Genomic DNA, 19,010 nt, shown 5'->3' with positions numbered 1-19,010 from the left:
TAGATAGGCGAGGTATACTCGGCTCGAAATACCAAATGTGTATTATCTAGTCTATATATATAGCATACGACTTTTGTCTCAAAGAATAGGAGATAGAATAAATAGAATTTTGAGTGACAGATAAGTTCAAGTCTCCACATACCTTTTTGTCGAGAAGTTCCACCGGTTCCTTGAGTAGATCTTCTACTTGTATGATGAATCTTCATGAAGTCCTTGAGCTCAACTACACTTACTATCCTAGTCCGAGACTTAGCTATAAGAGACTAGAAATCAAGACTTATAGTTTTGATCACTAACATTGACAAACATGCTTGAGATAGCAACGCATGCGAGTTTGATCGAGCAGTGCTCTAACAATCTGCCCCTTTGTCAATTTTAGTGACAAAACTATCAATACATATGGAATACAAAAAAGATAATGAAACTTTAGTAGCTCCTATTCCACATGTCTAATCTTCAACATTCCTTGAAATCTTCGTCACTTCCAAGTACTCCTATGATCCCAAAGGTTGTAAGTTTAGCATCACCGTTGTTGAAGATCTGTAGCTATAACAATGAGAAATCATCGGTCTCGATCATTGTTATACAGTGTCATAGTATTATTATATAGTGTCAAAGTCCAATTATATCACAACTTCAACAATAATACTATGGTGATATGTATCACTCCCCCTTAGTCAATACTCTGTCTCACATGAAAACCACTCCCCCTTACACAATGATCCGAAAACCATATGTATTTGTAGTGTGAACTACATATTAATTTCCCCCCTTTTTGTCAATAAAATTGGCAAAGGTACAAGAACGGGATCATAATGAAATTTCCGTAAGAGACATTTCATGACTGAGAGAAAGAAACACACATCATCTTATTTAGATGCAATCATATAGCCGAAGCTAACAGCATTCATCAAGGAGTTTAATGATACAAGATAACCCCTCTAAAATTCCACAGCCGCACACCCCTCAAGATCTGACCATTAAGCACAAGTTCAAAAGAACTCTCCCCCATTTGATGTCATTCGCAAGGGAACAACAACGAGCGACCTTAATTTCAAGAGAAACGAAGGATTTTATTGGACACCAAAACCATGAGAATGATTTTTCTATCCAACACTCAATCAAATTATTCATAAGTAAACCCATGAATAATCTAATCGGAATACATAATCAAATTAACCACAAAAGTGATCAATTTAATTCATTGTGCTCAACATAAGTAAACTTACGAAACATATGACTAACATAACCATTAGAAAATGATTAAGATAGCCGTTCATATACTCAACACAATAAAAACTCATGGAATATATGAAAACTCAACTAGACAAATTACAAGAGATCCCTTAATTAATCTAATTGGAATATACAATCAAACTAATCACAAACGTAACCAATTTAATTGTAATTTGTTTTGCTCGACATAAGAGAACTTACGGAGCAATAACTAAATAACCAAACAGATGATTAATTTAGTTCTAAATGCTCAACATAACGTACCTTACGGAACAACCAACAAAGCTAATCAATAATAATCAACTTAGTTGTATCAATGAATATCTATACCGTTTAGAGTTCTTCAATTCAGGTGTTTTCAATGATTGGTGGTAAGAGTTTTTTATAGATTATGATCATTAAATGGTAACAAATACTAGCTCGGTTGCTTTTACAGATTTAGAGAATGGATCGAGTTTCAGATCTGTTTTAAATCATTCAGCTACAAATAATTTGGGAAAACCCAGTTCAGTTTCAATTGAGTATCCGATTGATGATTTTCTATCTTTATTCATTCCGGATGATGTTATTGACAATTGCTTGGAGGAGTGGAAGTTTAGCTTAATTGGGAGATTAAATTTGGTCAAATTTAAAATGGAGACAGTTGAAGCTTCATTGAGAAAACAATGGACTCTTACAGGTAATCTACAACTTATACCTTTAGGAAAAGGTTTCTTTATTATTAAGCTTGAGAATTCAGAAGATAGAAAACTTGTATGGAATGGTTATTGGTCTGTTGAGAATCAAGATTTAACCCTAAGAGCTTGGGAACCAAATTTTAATCCAGAAAATCAAAAAACCTCAAAAGCTTATGTGTGGGTATATTTTCCTGGATTAAGCGTTGAATACTGGAAGGAATCAATATTGTTGCAGATGGGAAATAAAATTGGGAGAGCAATTAAAGTTGATGCAACTACATTGAAAACAGAGAGTGGATATTATGCAAGTGTGTTAGTTGAACTTGATCTTGAGAATTATATCCCTAATAAAATTGTTATGGAATCAAAGTATGGGAAATTTGAACAAAGCATTCAGATACCAAAAATCCCAAAGTATTGCATCCATTGCAAGAATATAGGTCATTATGTGGCTGAATATAGAATACAAAGAAAATCTCAACAGCAAGAAATTCAACCTCCAGTGAAGAAAGTGTGGAGACAAAAATCAAATAAGTTAAAATTCCTCCAATTATTGGTTTTGATATTTGTAAGTCACCTAAAGAAAAATGTCAGGAAACTCCTACTTCAGTGTGGCAGGTAGAACAACTTTTTAGTGATGAAGAAACAGTTGATGCAGTGATTCCTCCAATAATGCATCCAGGTGAAACTTCAAATTCAGGAAGCTTTCATATTCTACAAGATAACTCTGAAGAATTTAATAGTTTACTGGAATCAATGCAAGACTTCCCATCTCTGCCAGTAAGCAAAATCCTTGAAGTGAATTCAGTTGCTCCTTCAATTAATAACGTTATAACCATTATTCCTCCTATCAAAAAAGTTCAAGAAGAAGAGAAAGGTGGAAAAAAAAATAAGGGTAAAATCCCTAAACCAACAAGAAATGTTACTACAAGAAAACAAGCTGCTCAAAAATCAATGAATAATGTTAATGAAAGCAAGAATTCAGTAGGAATGGGAAGTCCTAAAACTTCTCAATCTCTTAATAAATGAGAGTTATATATTGGAATATCAGAGGGATAATAAGATTGCAAGCCTCTGATAAACTAAGAAGTTTTGTTAAAAATTTTAGTCCTACTTTAGTTTGGATTTCAGAACCAAAAATAAGAGTCAATTCTGACTCATATATAAAGCTAAGATTTCCAGGTATGAATAAAAAGGTAATTCACAATACTACTGATACCAATAAATGCAATATATGTTGCTATGGAGTGCATCAATAAAAGAACCAATGGTGGTTTCAAGTACAAGGCAGGCAATAACAGTGGATGTAGGAGGGTATCTGATAACAAGGGTTCATGCAGATTCTCTGACAATAAAAAGAAGAAGTTTATGGGAATATTTAGCAGGCATATCATCATTAAATAAGCCATGGATGCTAATTGGGGACTTCAATGCAGTTTTATCTATGGAAGAAAAAAAGGGAGGTAGGAGTCCATTAACTTCAGCAATGCTTGATTTCAATAACTGCATTCAAAACTGTGAAATGATACAAGCTCCAAAGACTGGTCTAAATTTTTCATGGTGCAACAATAGAGCAGGAAAGAAAAGAATTGTATGCAATCTAGACAGAGCTTTTTACAATGTTAAATGGTCGGAAGTGTTTCCAAGTTGGGATTATAAAGTAGGAACTAGAGGTACTTCTGACCATAGTCCTCTTTTTGGTGCAACTGCAGCATTCCCAAAACCAACAAATGTCCCTTTTAGAGATCTAAAGGTGTGGTTATCACATGAAGGATTCAAAAAAGTAATTGAAGATGCTTGGAAAATTGAGGTGAGGGGGAATCCAGGTTTCATATATCTATCAAAACTTAAAAATCTTAAGTTAATTTTAAAACAGTGGAACTAGAATGTGTTTGGAGATGTGAGGAAGAAAATGAAACAAGCAGATGAAGAGGTATTGAAGCTTTCTCTTATTTCATATCAAAATCCCAGAAATATTAATATCTTAAATCAGCTAGTCACAGCCAGAGGGGTCCAGGAAATTGTCACTCAACAACATCAAGATATTGAAAGACAAAAATCAAGAGTTAAGTGGCTTAAATATGGGGCATTAAATTCAAGATTCTTTCATGTTAACATGAAAATAAGACAAATGCAAAATGCCATAGTGGAACTGGAAAATGAAGAGGGAGAACTACTTTCAACACAACAAGGCATTTTTGATATTCTAGTGAAGCACATTGAATCCAAATTTAAATATAAAGAAGTTCAGATATTTGAGAAAATCTTTGATTCAGTTCCTAAAGTAATTCTTAATGAGGATAATGAAAAATTGGAATCAATTCCTTCAGCAGAAGAAATAAAGAAAGCAGTATTTGATCTTGATCCTGAAAGCTCGCCTGGACCAGATGGATTTGGAGGTTGGTTCTACAAAATGGCATGGGATAATATCAGTGATGATTTTGTCAAAGCATTCCAATATTGTTGGGAAAAAGAATTCATTCCATCAGGTATGAATGCTAATTTTATAATGCTCCTTCCTAAAGTCAAGAATGCAAGAAAACCTAATCAATTTAGACCAATTGGTCTAATGAACTTTTGCTTCAAGGTATTCACTAAAATTATCACTACAAGACTAAGTTTGGTTATGTAGAAGATTGTATCTCCTCAACAAGGTGCATTCATCAAAGGCAGGAATATTCAAGATCAAATAGTTCTAGATCTGAAATGATCAATGAACTTGATACAAAGAGAAGAGGTGGTAATGTGGGATTAAAATTAGACATCTCTCAAGCTTATGACTCACTTAGTTGGGAGTTTCTTTTCCAGGCATTAAAAAGATTTGGGTTCTCTGAAAAATTTGTTAAATGGATTCATATCTTGCTTAAATCAGCTAAACTATCCATTCTTGTTAATGGGGGTCCAGTTGGTTTTTTTGATGTTAGCAGGGGCCTAAGACAGGGAGATCCCCTCTCTCCTATTTTATTTGTGATAGCAGAAGATGTGTTAAGAAGAAATTTATCCTCAATGGTGAGGAAAGGTGACTTACTTCCCATGGTGCATAGAAATGGAGTACGTCCTACTCATATTATGTTTGCAGATGACATATTTCTTTTCTGTAATGAAGATAGAAGAAACTTGAGAAAATTACTATTACTTCTTGAAGAATATCAGAAAGCTTCAGGACAAGAAATTAACTTTGCAAAGAGAAAATGTTTTGTTGGTGGTACAAGTATCACTAGAAAAAATCAACTAACTGCAGATTGTGGTATGACTTTAGCTGGATTCCCTGATAAATATCTTGGAGTCATGTTAATTCCAGGCCTGATAAGATCAAATCATGTATGGGTGTGTGTGGAAATGCTACAAGAAAATTTAGCTGGTTGGAAAGGAAAAATGCTCTCATTCCAAGAAAGGTTAGTGTTGGTGAAGCTTGTATTATGTAGCATTCCTATTTTCAACATGTCAGTATACAAATTGCCAAAAAAAGTTCTAGAAGAAAGTGAGAAAATAATAAGAAACTTTTTGTGGTCTGGAAATCCAGCAGTGAGAAAGACAGTCACTTTAAAATGGGAAAAACCTTGTTCCCCATTAGCAGAAGGAGGATTGGGTATAAAGCAACTTGAAGTGATAAATAAAGCTATGCTTATGAAACTTTGTTGGAAGATTCAAAATGGCAAAGATGAATGGGCTAAATTTTTTCAAGGCAAGTTCCAAGATAAAAATGGCAATTGGATTGACTACTATAAAAAGTCATCAATTTGACCAGGGATTAAATGGGTTATTACAGAAGTTGCAGAACATACAAGATGGCTAGTGGGAGATGGAAGCAACATTTCAGTATGGAATGATAGCTGGGTAAATGAGAAACCTCTGAAATATTTATCCCTGAAAACTCCATAATGATTCAAAATCCAACAATGAAAGTGGAAGATCTGATAAGAAATGGAGAATGGCAAATTCCAACTAATTTCCTTGCATTTTTTGAGCCTACAGAACTACCAATCTTAGACAACAATCAAGATAGAAGAATATGGAGTGCAACTTCAACTGGTAATTTTACTGTTGCTTCAGCTACATAATGTATAAGGAAAAAAATTCAAACTGTTCAGCGGGCTAAAGAAATATGGCACAAAAGCATTCATCCTAACATATTAGGAAATGTGTGGAAGCTAGTAAGAGGTGTTGTACCTTCTGATGAAAAAATGAAGAGGAAAAATTTCAATTAGCTTCAAGATACCCTTTTTGCAAAAAAGATGAAGAAAATTTGGATCACATACTTTGGTATTGTGATTTCAGTGAGATCATTTGGAGTTGGTTGGGTGGAATCTTCAAGTTCACTAATCCTAAATCTGTGTGCAAAAGTTCTTCAGCTAGCAAAGCATAAAAGTCCAGCTATAAAAGAACTATGGAGAGTGGTAGCTTTGATTACTATGAAGGAGATATGGTTTTTGAGAAATAGAATAGTCTATGATGAAGAGAAAATTAATATAGACTCTGTGAAGCAAAGAATCATTCACTTTACAAAAGAATGTGAAGTAAGAATGTCTGAGAACATGTGGAATTCATCTTATGATCTGCAGATTCTCAAAACATTTAAACTTAGCTGTAGGAAGGTGAAGATAACAAGAATAATAGAAATATACTTTCAGCTGTCAGCAAAACCATTCATTCTAATAAGCTGTGATGGTGCTTCAAGAGGTAATCCAGGGGATGCAGGGTATGGATTTGTTCGCAGAAAGTGGGATGGTGAATTCATATATGCAATGTCAGGAGGACTAGGGATAGGTTCTAACTTTTTGGCAGAAATTGTTGCTATATTATGTGCCGGAGAGTGGGCTGTTAACAACAATTTCTACAAAGTCTGCTTCCAGACTGATTCTCAAGCCGCAATAAAGGTTTTTCAGTCACAAACAGTTCCTTGGTGGAGCATGACAAGATGGAACAAAATCAAAATATCTCTTCAAGATTGGTACTTCTCTCACAACTATAGGGAGAAAAACTTTTCAGCAGACTCAATGGCTAACAGAGGAGTTAGTTTAGCAAAGGGCGAAAAAAGAAGCTATACCACAATACCTGAGTTCATGAAGACAATGGAAATCCCTGGGAAGCCGTACTACATAATCTGTTAAATTCTTTTTTTGGGCTTTTTTCTTTGTTTTTAGTTTTTAGCCCAAATATATTGGGCCTATTTGTATAAACTTTGGTTATTATCTTTGGTTCTAATAAAATCTATTATCTAGCAAAAAAAAGAATATCTATACCGTAGAATACACAAGGATTCATTCTTTTGCACAAGCATATACAATAGAAATAATCCTTGGATACAAAATATTTTAACCTATCTTCCGTCAAGGGTTTAGGCTTAACTTTTGTAAATGTCAAAAGTATATTCATTCTTAAACCAATACGTGAATATCGATCATGAACGACTTTACTTTTGACAAAATATGGGACAACATAGTTCACGGACGTAAACACAAATATCTCATAACAAGTTGCAATATAACAAATCAAAATATTGCAAAACATCATCCTCCAAAAAAATTTAGAATTTTAAACCAAAAAAACCTAAAAACAAGAAGATGAAAATAATAGCTATGTGTAGTCACAATCATCGCTATTCAAAGCACTAGTTATTCTTCCAACTAAACCAAAAAGAAGACTTACTAGGCAACTAAACTCAGTTTTCCTTGATGATTTCATACCTCTGAAATGGTCCATCGAAATAGGAATCACTGATATCCTTGATCTTGTTGATCGTAGAGACACCATGTTCATAAGTTAGAACGTTAGTTTTTTGATCAACAATGCGAGCATAATGACGAGCCTTTGCGCAGTCAAGGATAACTTTCTTCTGATTTCTGTTCAAGGTATTCTGAGTACAAAGGATTTTTGTTTGTCCATCAATGAGTTGGTTTATCTGCAGTTGAAGGTTAGCAAGTTCGCTCTTGACTTCATTCTGAACTCGAATTAGATCCTTGACGGATTCTCCAATACAAGAGTTATACTCTTTTCTTTCAAGCATATTCTTCATGATGAACTCTTGAGAAGAATCACATCCTTTGAGATCATCCTCCATGGTAGGGTTAACTTCTTCTTTTGGAACAGTTTCCATCGAGTTCCTTTCTGAAGATTACTGAACATTTATAAGAATTATATGTGTTCAAGTATACACCCTAGATAGAAACCCTAAAGTTCCTTGAGGAGATATGGACGTTCGTGGGCCGACCGAAATGCCAAAGTAACTAGACCCATTTCGGAACACTGCATATCGTGTTCTTTTCAAGGATCCTTTGTCTCTAAAGAGTCGTAAGAAAGAAATACAAAAAAAAAAAAAAATCAAGCATATAAACCGAAAGAAAATCAACGAAAATACTTGAGCATCTCTCAGGCATCATCCTTGTATCTCTCAAGTTAGATACAAGAATGGAGATTTTCTACTAGGTAGTAGAGGGAGACATAGTCTCACCAAAGGTTCTGAGAGAATAGTTGTGATTTCCTCCAGGATATCTGATTTCAGCATTTCTTAACTTTTCACGGCAGTCTCCAGATTTAGAGAACTGTCTCACAACCCTTCCTGGAAGCACAAGAGAGGAATCTTTCTGATTACAAAGTCTAGGACCTCTAGAGATTGGTTCTAGGGGATCTTCGGAAACGGGTCTCCATACTCTAGACTTAGATTTACCAGAATTATTCTTAAAAACACAGGACATGCTTTCATGGGTAGCACAAGAAATTTTACTACTAGAATGCAAACCAGTCCTGTAGTGACTTCTAGGAAGAAGATCATTTTTATAAGAAGTCTGATTCCTTGTGAAGAGGTTCACTGCAGTAGTCGTCTGACTATTTACTCCATTGACAGTGGAAAGAAGCAAATTGCGAAGGCTAGAAATTTGTTTCTTCCTGGCAAAACAATGGACAACATAGTGATTTCTTTTTCCACAAAAAGTACAGGTTCGTGGAGAAGACGCAACAGTTGATATATGTTTTAACTTTTCAGCCCTGTGAGAAGATTGTAAGTTGTGACATACCGGTAAATTTTTCCTTCGAATAGGTTGGATTTCAACCCATCCAACAAGGCCAAACCTCCGTCCTGTCACTCATAAGTCTAAAATGATACATATTATACTAAGTTTGATAATGGGAATGCATAAATAGAAGAATACAAAAAATCAAATACAAATTTGATGAAACATAGAGATTATAGAGATTACGTCACAGTGCCAGCATATTGAAGAACTTAACAAAAAGCACCACTTCTCAAATTATGCTTTGAATTTTTTTTAAAGAAAATATCCAGCCAATTTCAGAACATAAATCCATTCTTATAAATAAATGTTAAAACAAAATTATATAGAAGAGTAGTCGAACTTAAATCGTAGTTGAAGGTTAGCAAGTTCAACTACGATTCATGGGGTTTTAGAGTTAAGACAAGAGAACGGAAGAGAACAGAGAATTAGAAGAAAACAAGAATTTTCTTTCTTTTACAGAGACACCCTTCGCTGGTTTATAATCGTTGCATGGAGAGTTACCAAAGAGTCTTGACATGTGTCTCGCTGCATGAAGAGTTATTATGGCAACCAGATTTAGGATTACAGCTGACATATATTAGAGATACCAAACTTAGGTTTTAAGCCGCGAGAAATTGATAAAGGCACTTTACCATGGCTATAAGTTTCCGATACTAAGATTTACGCCCACGCTACACGGTTTCTGACTTATCTGAATAGGTCGGTCTCGGACTCAAGGCACGATGGGAATTTTTGGAGTGTTACATGAGTTATATAAACTTTTCTCGGCATAATCTTCTCTTGGAGGATATTTCTTCATGTACTGTATGTCAAGAGGAACAGTTGAAACAGAAGAAATTTTCCTTAAGACAGAGTTTTCCTTTTCCAATGTCATACACTGTTCATGGGCTAGTGAAAGTGATGCATCTAGCTTTTCTTTCTCAACACGAAGTCTGTCAAGATCAGATGAATGTATCTTGATCAAACATTTTTCTCTAATTGAGCCTTCTTTGATCAGCTTTTCAAGATCAACAATCTTTTTATGATGTAGATTATTTTCTTGAAGAAGTTTCTCAATATTCTTAGAGAATGACTCCATGATGTTATAGAGCACATGTTAACGATCAATAAACTTTTCAAATTCATCAATGAGTTGTTCATGATTCTGAAGATCAACAAACTCAATAGAATTCTTTGCTACTCTGGTGAGCTCCATTTCAGCTTTTGCCATTGTGTCCAATGTCTCATTGGAGGAAGAGTGACCAACACAAGATGGGACAATCTTCCTACCTCGGGATTCGAAAGAATCAACTAAGGAGTAATCCTTTGAGGTATTTCTGAGACACTTGACAGAGTTGAAAGATTTAGGAGGAATTTTGGTATGAGTACGAGATTTCGTCCTCAGACTCAGATTGCTACAAATACAGACTTGTAAGGTCTTAAACGTGTTTGCCTGCTCTGATACCAATTGAAAAAGCGGGGGTCTAACAACAACACCCAATATTTCGCTTAGCAATCTGTATGGACTAACTCCGAAGCACTTTCTAGAGAATCAACTAGACAGTCAGACTCAATCTAGGTAAAAGTATCTCAATGAGTTAATATCTCTCTCTTGTTTTGATTCACTCAAGATAATAGAAATCAGCGGGTCTATAATCAAACACAAGGAATAACTTGGACGGTACCAAAGACCAATGTCCAAGGATCAATCAATATCAATCAACAATAAAAGGTCGGATTTCTAATTGATTGATTCAAACGCACAACCTGTTTTATTTCAATTATATAAACAAATATAATGCGGAAATAAAAATAACACGGACACCAGAATTTTGTTAACGAGGAAACCGCAAATGCAGAAAAACCCCTGGACCTAGTCCAGATTGAATACACACTGTATTAAGCCGCTACAAACACTAGCCTACTCCAAGCTAACTTCGGACTGGACTATAGTTGAACCCCAATCAGTCTCCCACTGATCCAAGGTATAGTTACACTCCCTACGCCTTTGATCCCAGCAGGATACTGCGCACTTGATTCCCTTAGCTGATCTCACCCACAACTAAGAGTTGCTACGACCCAAAATCGCAGGCTTTAACAATAAACAAATCTGTCTCACACAGACAAGTCTATCAAAGGATCAATCTGTCTCCCACAGAAAAACCCTAAAAGTTTTTGTTTCGTCTTTTGATAATAATCAAGGTGAACAGGAACCAATTGATAATCCGGTCTTATATTCCCCGAAGAACAGCCTAGATTAATCAATCACCTCACAAAAATCTTAATCGTATGGTAGCCAAAACAAGATGTCGTGGAATCACAAACGATGAGACGAAGGTGTTTGTGATTACTTTTTATATCTTGGCTATCGGAGAACTCTCACGATCTCAAGCCAATCAATATGATTGTACTGTTACGCTAGAAGATGTAAGATCAGATCACACAACTACGATCTCAAGCCAATCAATATAATTATAAGCCTTGGCTGGTTTATAATCATTGCATGGAGAGTTACCAAAGAGTCTTGACATGTGTCTCGCTGCATGAAGAGTTATTATGGCAACCAGATTTAGGATTACAGCTGACATATATTAGAGATACCAAACTTAGGTTTTAAGCCGCAAGACATTGATAAAGGTATTTTACCATGGCTATAAGTTTCCGATACTAAGATTTACGCCCACGCTACACGGTTTCTGACTTATCTGAATAGGTCGGTCTCGGGCTCAAGGCACGATGGGAATTTTTGAAGTGTTACACCATTACCCATTAAAAAAGAATTTCGTCCCTGGAATTCAAACAATTTAGGAGTTAGGGAAAAGTAAGGAAATGAAATTTGCATTCAAATTGGTAAACTTACTCCCAACATTTCGGAATTGAGATCGCAATTCGCTTCCTCGAAGCTGTAACATTGCGATGTCATTTAATCGTAAGTAACATTGTTTTTTCGTCTTTAAGTCTTGTCACCTAATCACGTGAAAAAGGTAATGGTTGTGTTAGCCAAACGCGAATACATGAAACAATACACGGTACTGGAACCCTCCAACGGTGTCGGTAATACTGGTTAAAGATTGACTTCTTTAATTTTCCGTAGTACTCAGACAGTCCCATATAGTGTGAAGCCTTCCGCGCCGGATCGTTTGATCCTTTGCCTTAGAAACCCATGAGCATCATGTTCAGGTCTGCATAGCTCATCTCAAACAAAAGTTCTTAGGTGATCCTTAAATTTGTCGCCGTTTTTGGAATCAGCATTAAAAACTTAATGTAGTGTCATACCAACACTAGACATGTCGCATGCGAACTTCACAAATGTTGACTGCTCTTTCAAATGGTCCTTGGCGCTGATCGTGCTTGCCCACATCGTTTCTTCTAAAAATGAAAAATTTATTTGGACTGACAATATACTGAAGATGGGAGGTCGTACTCGTATGTGCCTGTTTCTACAAAACATGTCGAGCATTCAGTAGTTCTTGAGAAAACATTTTAAACGAGTATATCAAGACATGTAGAGGTATTAAAACGCAGAGGTGTACTTCAAACTCTGGCAAATTTAGAAATCATCTCAGTCAAATGAAAATGTAATTAAAAACCAATTCAAATCATGAAACCAGTAGCATGCATTAACGTGACTTGTAAGATTTTTGAAGAAACCATTTACGCATCAAGCTTTGTTAACAATCTGCTGCTACAGGCAAAAGAATTTAAACCAGTAGAAAGCTAGTAGGCAAAATAGGGAAAACATACTTCTGTGCACTTCCTCTCGGTACAATTTCTTCAATAAAAACCCAACGTAACTTATAAAGAAAAACATGACTTATAAAGAACAATAAATTTGTAGGTATCAATCGTAAAATAATGATGCCATCTTTTCCCAAAGAAAAGTAACCTTACTGTATAAAATTTTAAACCTAAAAAGTATGTCTTCAAAACAGCAATTGAGATCATCCATCTGAAATAGATAATCAAGTCAATTTTAAAATGAAGGGTGGGATGGCGCATCAAGCAAAAGAAATGAAAACTAAATAAAAGAAAATGCTGCGTGATGGGGAAAAGGGTGCGCTAGTAAATCCAAAGGAAAAAAAAATGCGGGTCTAGCAAATTTTGCTACTACAGGCCATGAGTTAACATAATACCCCTATAATTTCTTTTGGAAATGGCCGAGTAATTAGGACTATGCATTTCGTCAAAATGACGAAAGGGATGGCAATATGCATAAAAATAGCAGTAATTTTAAAAAATTGAGGTGAAACAATAGCAAATAGAAGCAACTAATACTGCGAGACAACTTTTCAAGTTCAAATATCGGCTTATGAGACCCCAAGGGAGATGAATACAAAACAAGGCTACATTTTCGGCCAAGCTTGGTAAACTAAACGGAAAGAACAAAAAAAAGAATAAATCCAAAATGGTAAACGCAACCACAACCCTTTCAAGAATTATTGGACAACGAGGCATTATTGTTACGAGTAACTTAGTTGGTAGGGAAAAATATATAGTCGCCTCAACGTTCACTTGAACTAAACAAGATGATCGGTCAATAAATTAAATGAACCAAACGATGACCTTATCATTTCGTGCCTTTAAGAGCGTCTGTATACATGAACCAAAATGCCGATTTGGGAACCGTAGTATATGGGGAAGGATTGTTCTAAAATGGAAATGATATTGCCTGCCACTAACTGTACCTCTATAAGAATGGTGAGGAGACCGAACTGCATGGTACATAATATTCGGGAACACTTACAGCGTTTGATGAAATTAAGCTCGAGCCAATGTGATTCCAAATCCACTGGTAACTCACACAGTCTTCTCTGCTCGAGCCAATGTGATTCCAAATCCACTGGTAACTCACACAGTCTTCTCTTGCCTCAAATATATTTCTACACGCTTGGCTCTGGTACTCACGTCATAGTCCTTCCCAGCTGATGTGTGGGATTTTGAGCTTTCACTTCAAAACATTTCCAAAAGATAAGAAAAGTCGCTAGAAATATACCCTATTGGCGACACTTACTAAACTAGGAGTCTAGGACTCGCAACAAGTTGTATATATACATATCATGGCTTTGAATTTTTATCCCCAATCCCAAAGCAATGGAAAAACGATAAAACAAATCGTCCCACAATAAATTTAACATTTGATTCATCAAAACAGAAAGGAAATCATTGGACGATTCAAATCAAAACAAGACAATAATTTACGTATTTAAAACAAGTACACATGCACCGGAAAACAAGTAAGTCCAAAACTCACAGTCCAAAGTGAATCGGAACTGCTCTGATGCCAACTGTGACAAACCGGTAAATTTTTCCTTCGAATAGGTTGGATTTCAACCCATCCAACAAGGCCAAACCTCCGTCCTGTCACTCATAAGTCTAAAATGATACATATTATACTAAGTTTGATGATGAGAATGCATAAATAGAAGAAGACAAAAAATCAAATACAAATTTGATGAAACATGGAGATTATAGAGATTACGTCACAGTGCCAGCATATTGAAGAACTTAACAAAAAGCACCACTTCTCAAATTATGCTTTGAAAATTTTTTAAAGAAAATATCCAGCCAATTTCAGAACATAAATCCATTCTTATAAATAAATGTTAAAACAAAATTATATAGAAGAGTAGTCGAAATTAAATCTCAACTGGTAGAAATACTTTCATTAGCAGACTAGGGACCGACATTTATACACATCACCAAATACAAATTAAAATGAAGCCATGACTTGGGAATCTACATTCAAATAAATTTTCCTTAAGGATTAGAATGTATATACTGTATAGGGACGTCTGCATTAGATTGGAACTTTACAAGGAAGAAGTTCTAAACACAATCTCGTATACATCTAAAAATCGTACCATAGTTTATACATAGCAAAACATGAAATGAAAACATAGTTCAGTTCCCATATGAAACTACCCCAAAACAGCCCATGATATATATATATATATACGAGGACAACAATATATACTGCATTGTGTCCATAGCTCCACGTCGTAAGCTTTTCTCAGCTTACTACATCAAGCTAGCTCCAAACTCTGTGGGAAAACAAAACAAAAAGGGGTGAGCCCACAGCCCAGTAGGAGATATAACGATAGTCGAGCGCCAAAAAATATACAAATAAAATGCCAAAAGCTTAAAGCATAAATCCAGCATAAAACTAGAATCTGAAATTCATCAGTAAATGTAAAGCATTTGTTCACAAACTTTTGTAAGCTGCCATTCAAACGAATTCAGATAAAATTACTCTACTATTACAAGGCCAGCGCCAACGTCAGGGTAGTCCGATACCAGCCACCGTTATCAAACAAACGGTCTTCCGGGTTTCCATCCGTAGATGGGATGCCAATTAAGGCCTGACGGTCCTATAGTAGAGTCCACTATCTTCCAAATCAAATCAATTGTCGTCAAGGAAACCTCCAGAAACCAAGTAATGAAAATCTCGTAAATCCATAACTAAAAACTTACACAAATATAACATTAGCAGCATTGATAAAACCTTACCGGCAAACCATTTAAAAGAGTGTAAGATTAGAGTCTAAACATAACGCACTAAACCAGAAACGAGTGAATCCATGCTCAATTTAAACTTTCTCACATCAGAAGCTCAACCCCCAAAGAAAAGTGTGTCCTAATTGCCGAGAGAGAGAGCTATTTTAAAATCAAATACACTGACACTGAAGTTGGTATAAGTAAACCAAGGACCATTTACCATTTTGCTAACATCTGTATCAAGATTCAAAATAGCCAACACAAAAACAACGCTACAGCACAAGGGAGTCTGGCTGGGCCCTCTTAAGGAAAATAAATTAAGGTTAGTATGGAAAAACACCAAAGAGTAGGTTAAACAAAAGCTAAGATTTTCTTATGCTAAAATCTTCATAAGAGGACAAATACCAGTGCAGTGGAGGGATATGCACTTCTTATACCATAAATGAAAATCAATAAAGCAATGGGTTTTAAGGTAGCACTTCAATAAATCGAGTGGCGCAAATATGAATTGTAAATACTCAAACTGATGACGTAAAACAAATCAACCTGCTTGAGTCTTTGAGTTACAGGGAGGGAAGGAGATTTCAATACCAAATTTCATGAAAGCGTTAGTTTCAAATAGAAAGCTCATTGGGTCATTTTCACAAACGGGTGTGGGTCTGTTTTAGAAACTCATACTTGAATTTATAATGAAAACTAGTGGTTAATGGTTGCAAATCATTTTTGTTCCTCATAAATCGTTTACGGAAACTAGGAGTCATATATAGTTCAATATGCAAAGAATAAACAGGAAGAAAAATGTAAGATTTAAGCAAGTTTCTTGCAGGTTAAGGACACACAACAGAAGTATTCATAAACCCAAAAATGAGATGTCTTAATGAAATCAAAGAACAAACCCATACTGTAAATTATCAGAATTTTAAACCAAGGATATAAGAGATTAATAAGATTTAGAAGGAGAATTTCAAGTTTACTCTCGGCAACTACGACAAGATAAGTGAAAATTTTAGGGAGGCTTCAAGTTAATAAATTCAACGAAAATTTAGTTAAACACCAAACCAATTGAAATTATAATTATCCATTATTTGATTTGTATCAATCACGAAATATCAGAAGGAGATAAAAATCAAACATATACCAGCGATACCCATTGGAAACTATGCATAGTTCAAAAACGAAAGGAAAGAAAAATCCCCTACCTCAATCGCTCATTCACAACCAGATATCCCATTTGCATCCTTATTCTTCAAACTTCAATACATTTAGCAAAACTTTAATTAGGATACTATTTCAAAACCCGTTTGGTCAAATTCACAATTCGATTGAAATGGAGAGAGATTTCCTTACCTCCACTGTACTTCAAATCAAGGATCTAAAACAGCAAACGCTTAAAAATTCACCCTCTGACTCTCACTGATTCATGGGGTTTTAGAGTTAAGACGAGAGAAAGGAAGAGAACAGAAGAATTAGAAGAAAACAAGAATTTTCTTTCTTTTACAGAGACACCCTTCGATGGTTTATAATCGTTGCATGGAGAGTTACCAAAGAGTCTTGACATGTGTCTCGCTGCATGAAGAGTTATTATGGCAACCAGATTTAGGATTACAGCTGACATATATTAGAGATACCAAACTTAGGTTTTAAGCCGCGAGAAATTGATAAAGGCACTTTGCCATGGCTATAAGTTTCCGATACTAAGATTTACGCCCACGCTACACGGTTTCTGACTTATCTGAATAGGTCGGTCTCGGACTCAAGGCACGATGGGAATTTTTGGAGTGTTACATGAGTTATATAAACTTTTCTCGACATAATCTTCTCTTGGAGGATATTTCTTCATGTACTGTATGTCAAGAGGAACAGTTGAAACAGAAGAAATTTTCCTTAAGACAGAGTTTTCCTTTTCCAAGGTCATACACTGTTCATGGGCTAGTGAAAGTGATGCATCTAGCTTTTCATCTCAACACGAAGTCTGTCAAGATCAGATGAATGTGTCTTGATCAAACATTTTTCTCTAATTGAGCCTTCTTTGATCAGCTTTTCAAGATCAACAATCTTTTTATGATGTAGATTATTTTCTTGAAGAAGTTTTCTCAATATTCTTAGAGAATGACTCCATGATGTTATAGAGCACATGTTGACGATCAATAAACTTTTCAAATTCATCAATGAGTTGTTCATGATTCTGAAGATCAACAAACTCAATAGAATTCTTTGCTACTCTGGTGAGCTCCATTTCAGCTTTTGCCATTGTGTCCAATGTCTCATTGGAGGAAGAGTGACCAACACAAGATGGGACAATCTTCCTACCTCGGGATTCGGAAGAATCAACTAAGGAGTAATCCTTTGAGGTATTTCTGAGACACTTGACAGAGTTGAAAGCTTTAGGAGGAATTTTGGTATGCGTACGAGATTTCGTCCTCAGACTCAGATTGCTAAAAACACAGACTTGTAAGGTCTTAAACGTGTTTGCCTGCTCTGATACCAATTGAAAAAGCGGGGGTCTAACAACAACACCCAATATTTCGCTTAGCAATCTGTATGGACTAACTCCGAAGCACTTTCTAGAGAATCAACTAGACAGTCAGACTCAATCTAGGTAAAAGTATCTCAAGGAGTTAATATCTCTCTCTTGTTTTGATTCACTCAAGATAATAGAAATCAGCGGGTCTATAATCAAACACAAGGAATAACTTGGACGGTACCAAAGACCAATGTCCAAGGATCAATCAATATCAATCAACAATAAAAGGTCGGATTTCTAATTGATTGATTCAGACGCACAACCTGTATTATTTCAATTATATAAACAAATATAATGCGGAAATAAAAATAACACGGATACCAGAATTTTGTTAACGAGGAAACCGCAAATGCAGAAAAACCACGGGACCTAGTCCAGATTGAATACACACTGTATTAAGCCGCTACAGACACTAGCCTACTCCAAGCTAACTTCGGACTGGACTATAGTTGAACCCCAATCAGTCTCCCACTGATCCAAGGTCTAGTTACACTCCCTACGCCTTTGATCCCAGCAGGATACTGCGCACTTGATTCCCTTAGCTGATCTCACCCACAACTAAGAGTTGCTACGACCCAAAATCGCAGGCTTTAACAATAAACAAATCTGTCTCACACAGACAAGTCTATCAAAGGATCAATCTGTCTCCCACAGAAAAACCCTAAAAGTTTTTGTTTCGTCTTTTGATAATAATCAAGGTGAACAGGAACCAATTGATAATCCGGTCTTATATTCCCGAAGAACAGCCTAGATTAATCAATCACCTCAAAACAATCTTAATCGTATGGTAGCCAAAACAAGATGTCGTGGAATCACAAACGATGAGACGAAGGTGTTTGTGATTACTTTTTATATCTTGGCTATCGGAGAACACTCACGATCTCAAGACAATCAATAAGATTGTACTGTTACGCTAGAAGATGTAAGATCAGATCACACAACTACGATAAAATTAGTATCGGTCTGGCTTCACAATCCCAATGAAGTCTTTAAGTCGTTAACCTGGTTTTAGAATAAGAAAACCAAAGGTTAAAGGAGAAACGACTCTAGCACGCAAACTAGTATCACACGTAAGGTCTGGGGATT

General features: G+C 35.6%; 1 protein-coding gene and 1 long non-coding RNA gene across 2 annotated transcripts; one reads left to right on the top strand and one right to left on the bottom strand.

Annotated features, from left to right (window-relative positions):
* Positions 1–3,180: 3,180 nt before the first annotated feature.
* On the top strand, positions 3,181–7,024 carry LOC113312800. Its single transcript, XM_026561537.1, has 5 exons — positions 3,181–3,723; positions 3,799–4,500; positions 4,587–5,598; positions 5,662–5,750; positions 6,266–7,024. The coding sequence occupies exons 1-5, from the start codon at positions 3,181–3,183 to the stop codon at positions 7,022–7,024; spliced, it is 3,105 nt and encodes a 1,034-aa protein (XP_026417322.1).
* A 7,609-nt stretch (positions 7,025–14,633) lies between these two features.
* LOC113313861 lies at positions 14,634–16,901 on the bottom strand. The gene is made up of 3 exons (XR_003342081.1): positions 16,748–16,901; positions 16,600–16,651; positions 14,634–14,946 (listed from the first exon to the last, which is right to left on the bottom strand). It is a non-coding gene; the product is annotated as an uncharacterized LOC113313861 (long non-coding RNA).
* Positions 16,902–19,010: the final 2,109 nt, after the last annotated feature.

The sequence above is a fragment of the Papaver somniferum genome, chromosome 9 (assembly GCF_003573695.1).
Source record: "Papaver somniferum cultivar HN1 chromosome 9, ASM357369v1, whole genome shotgun sequence".
Taxonomy (NCBI): Eukaryota; Viridiplantae; Streptophyta; class Magnoliopsida; order Ranunculales; family Papaveraceae; genus Papaver; species Papaver somniferum.
Note: the sequence above shows the minus strand (reverse complement) of the source record. Positions and strands in the feature narration are given on the sequence as shown.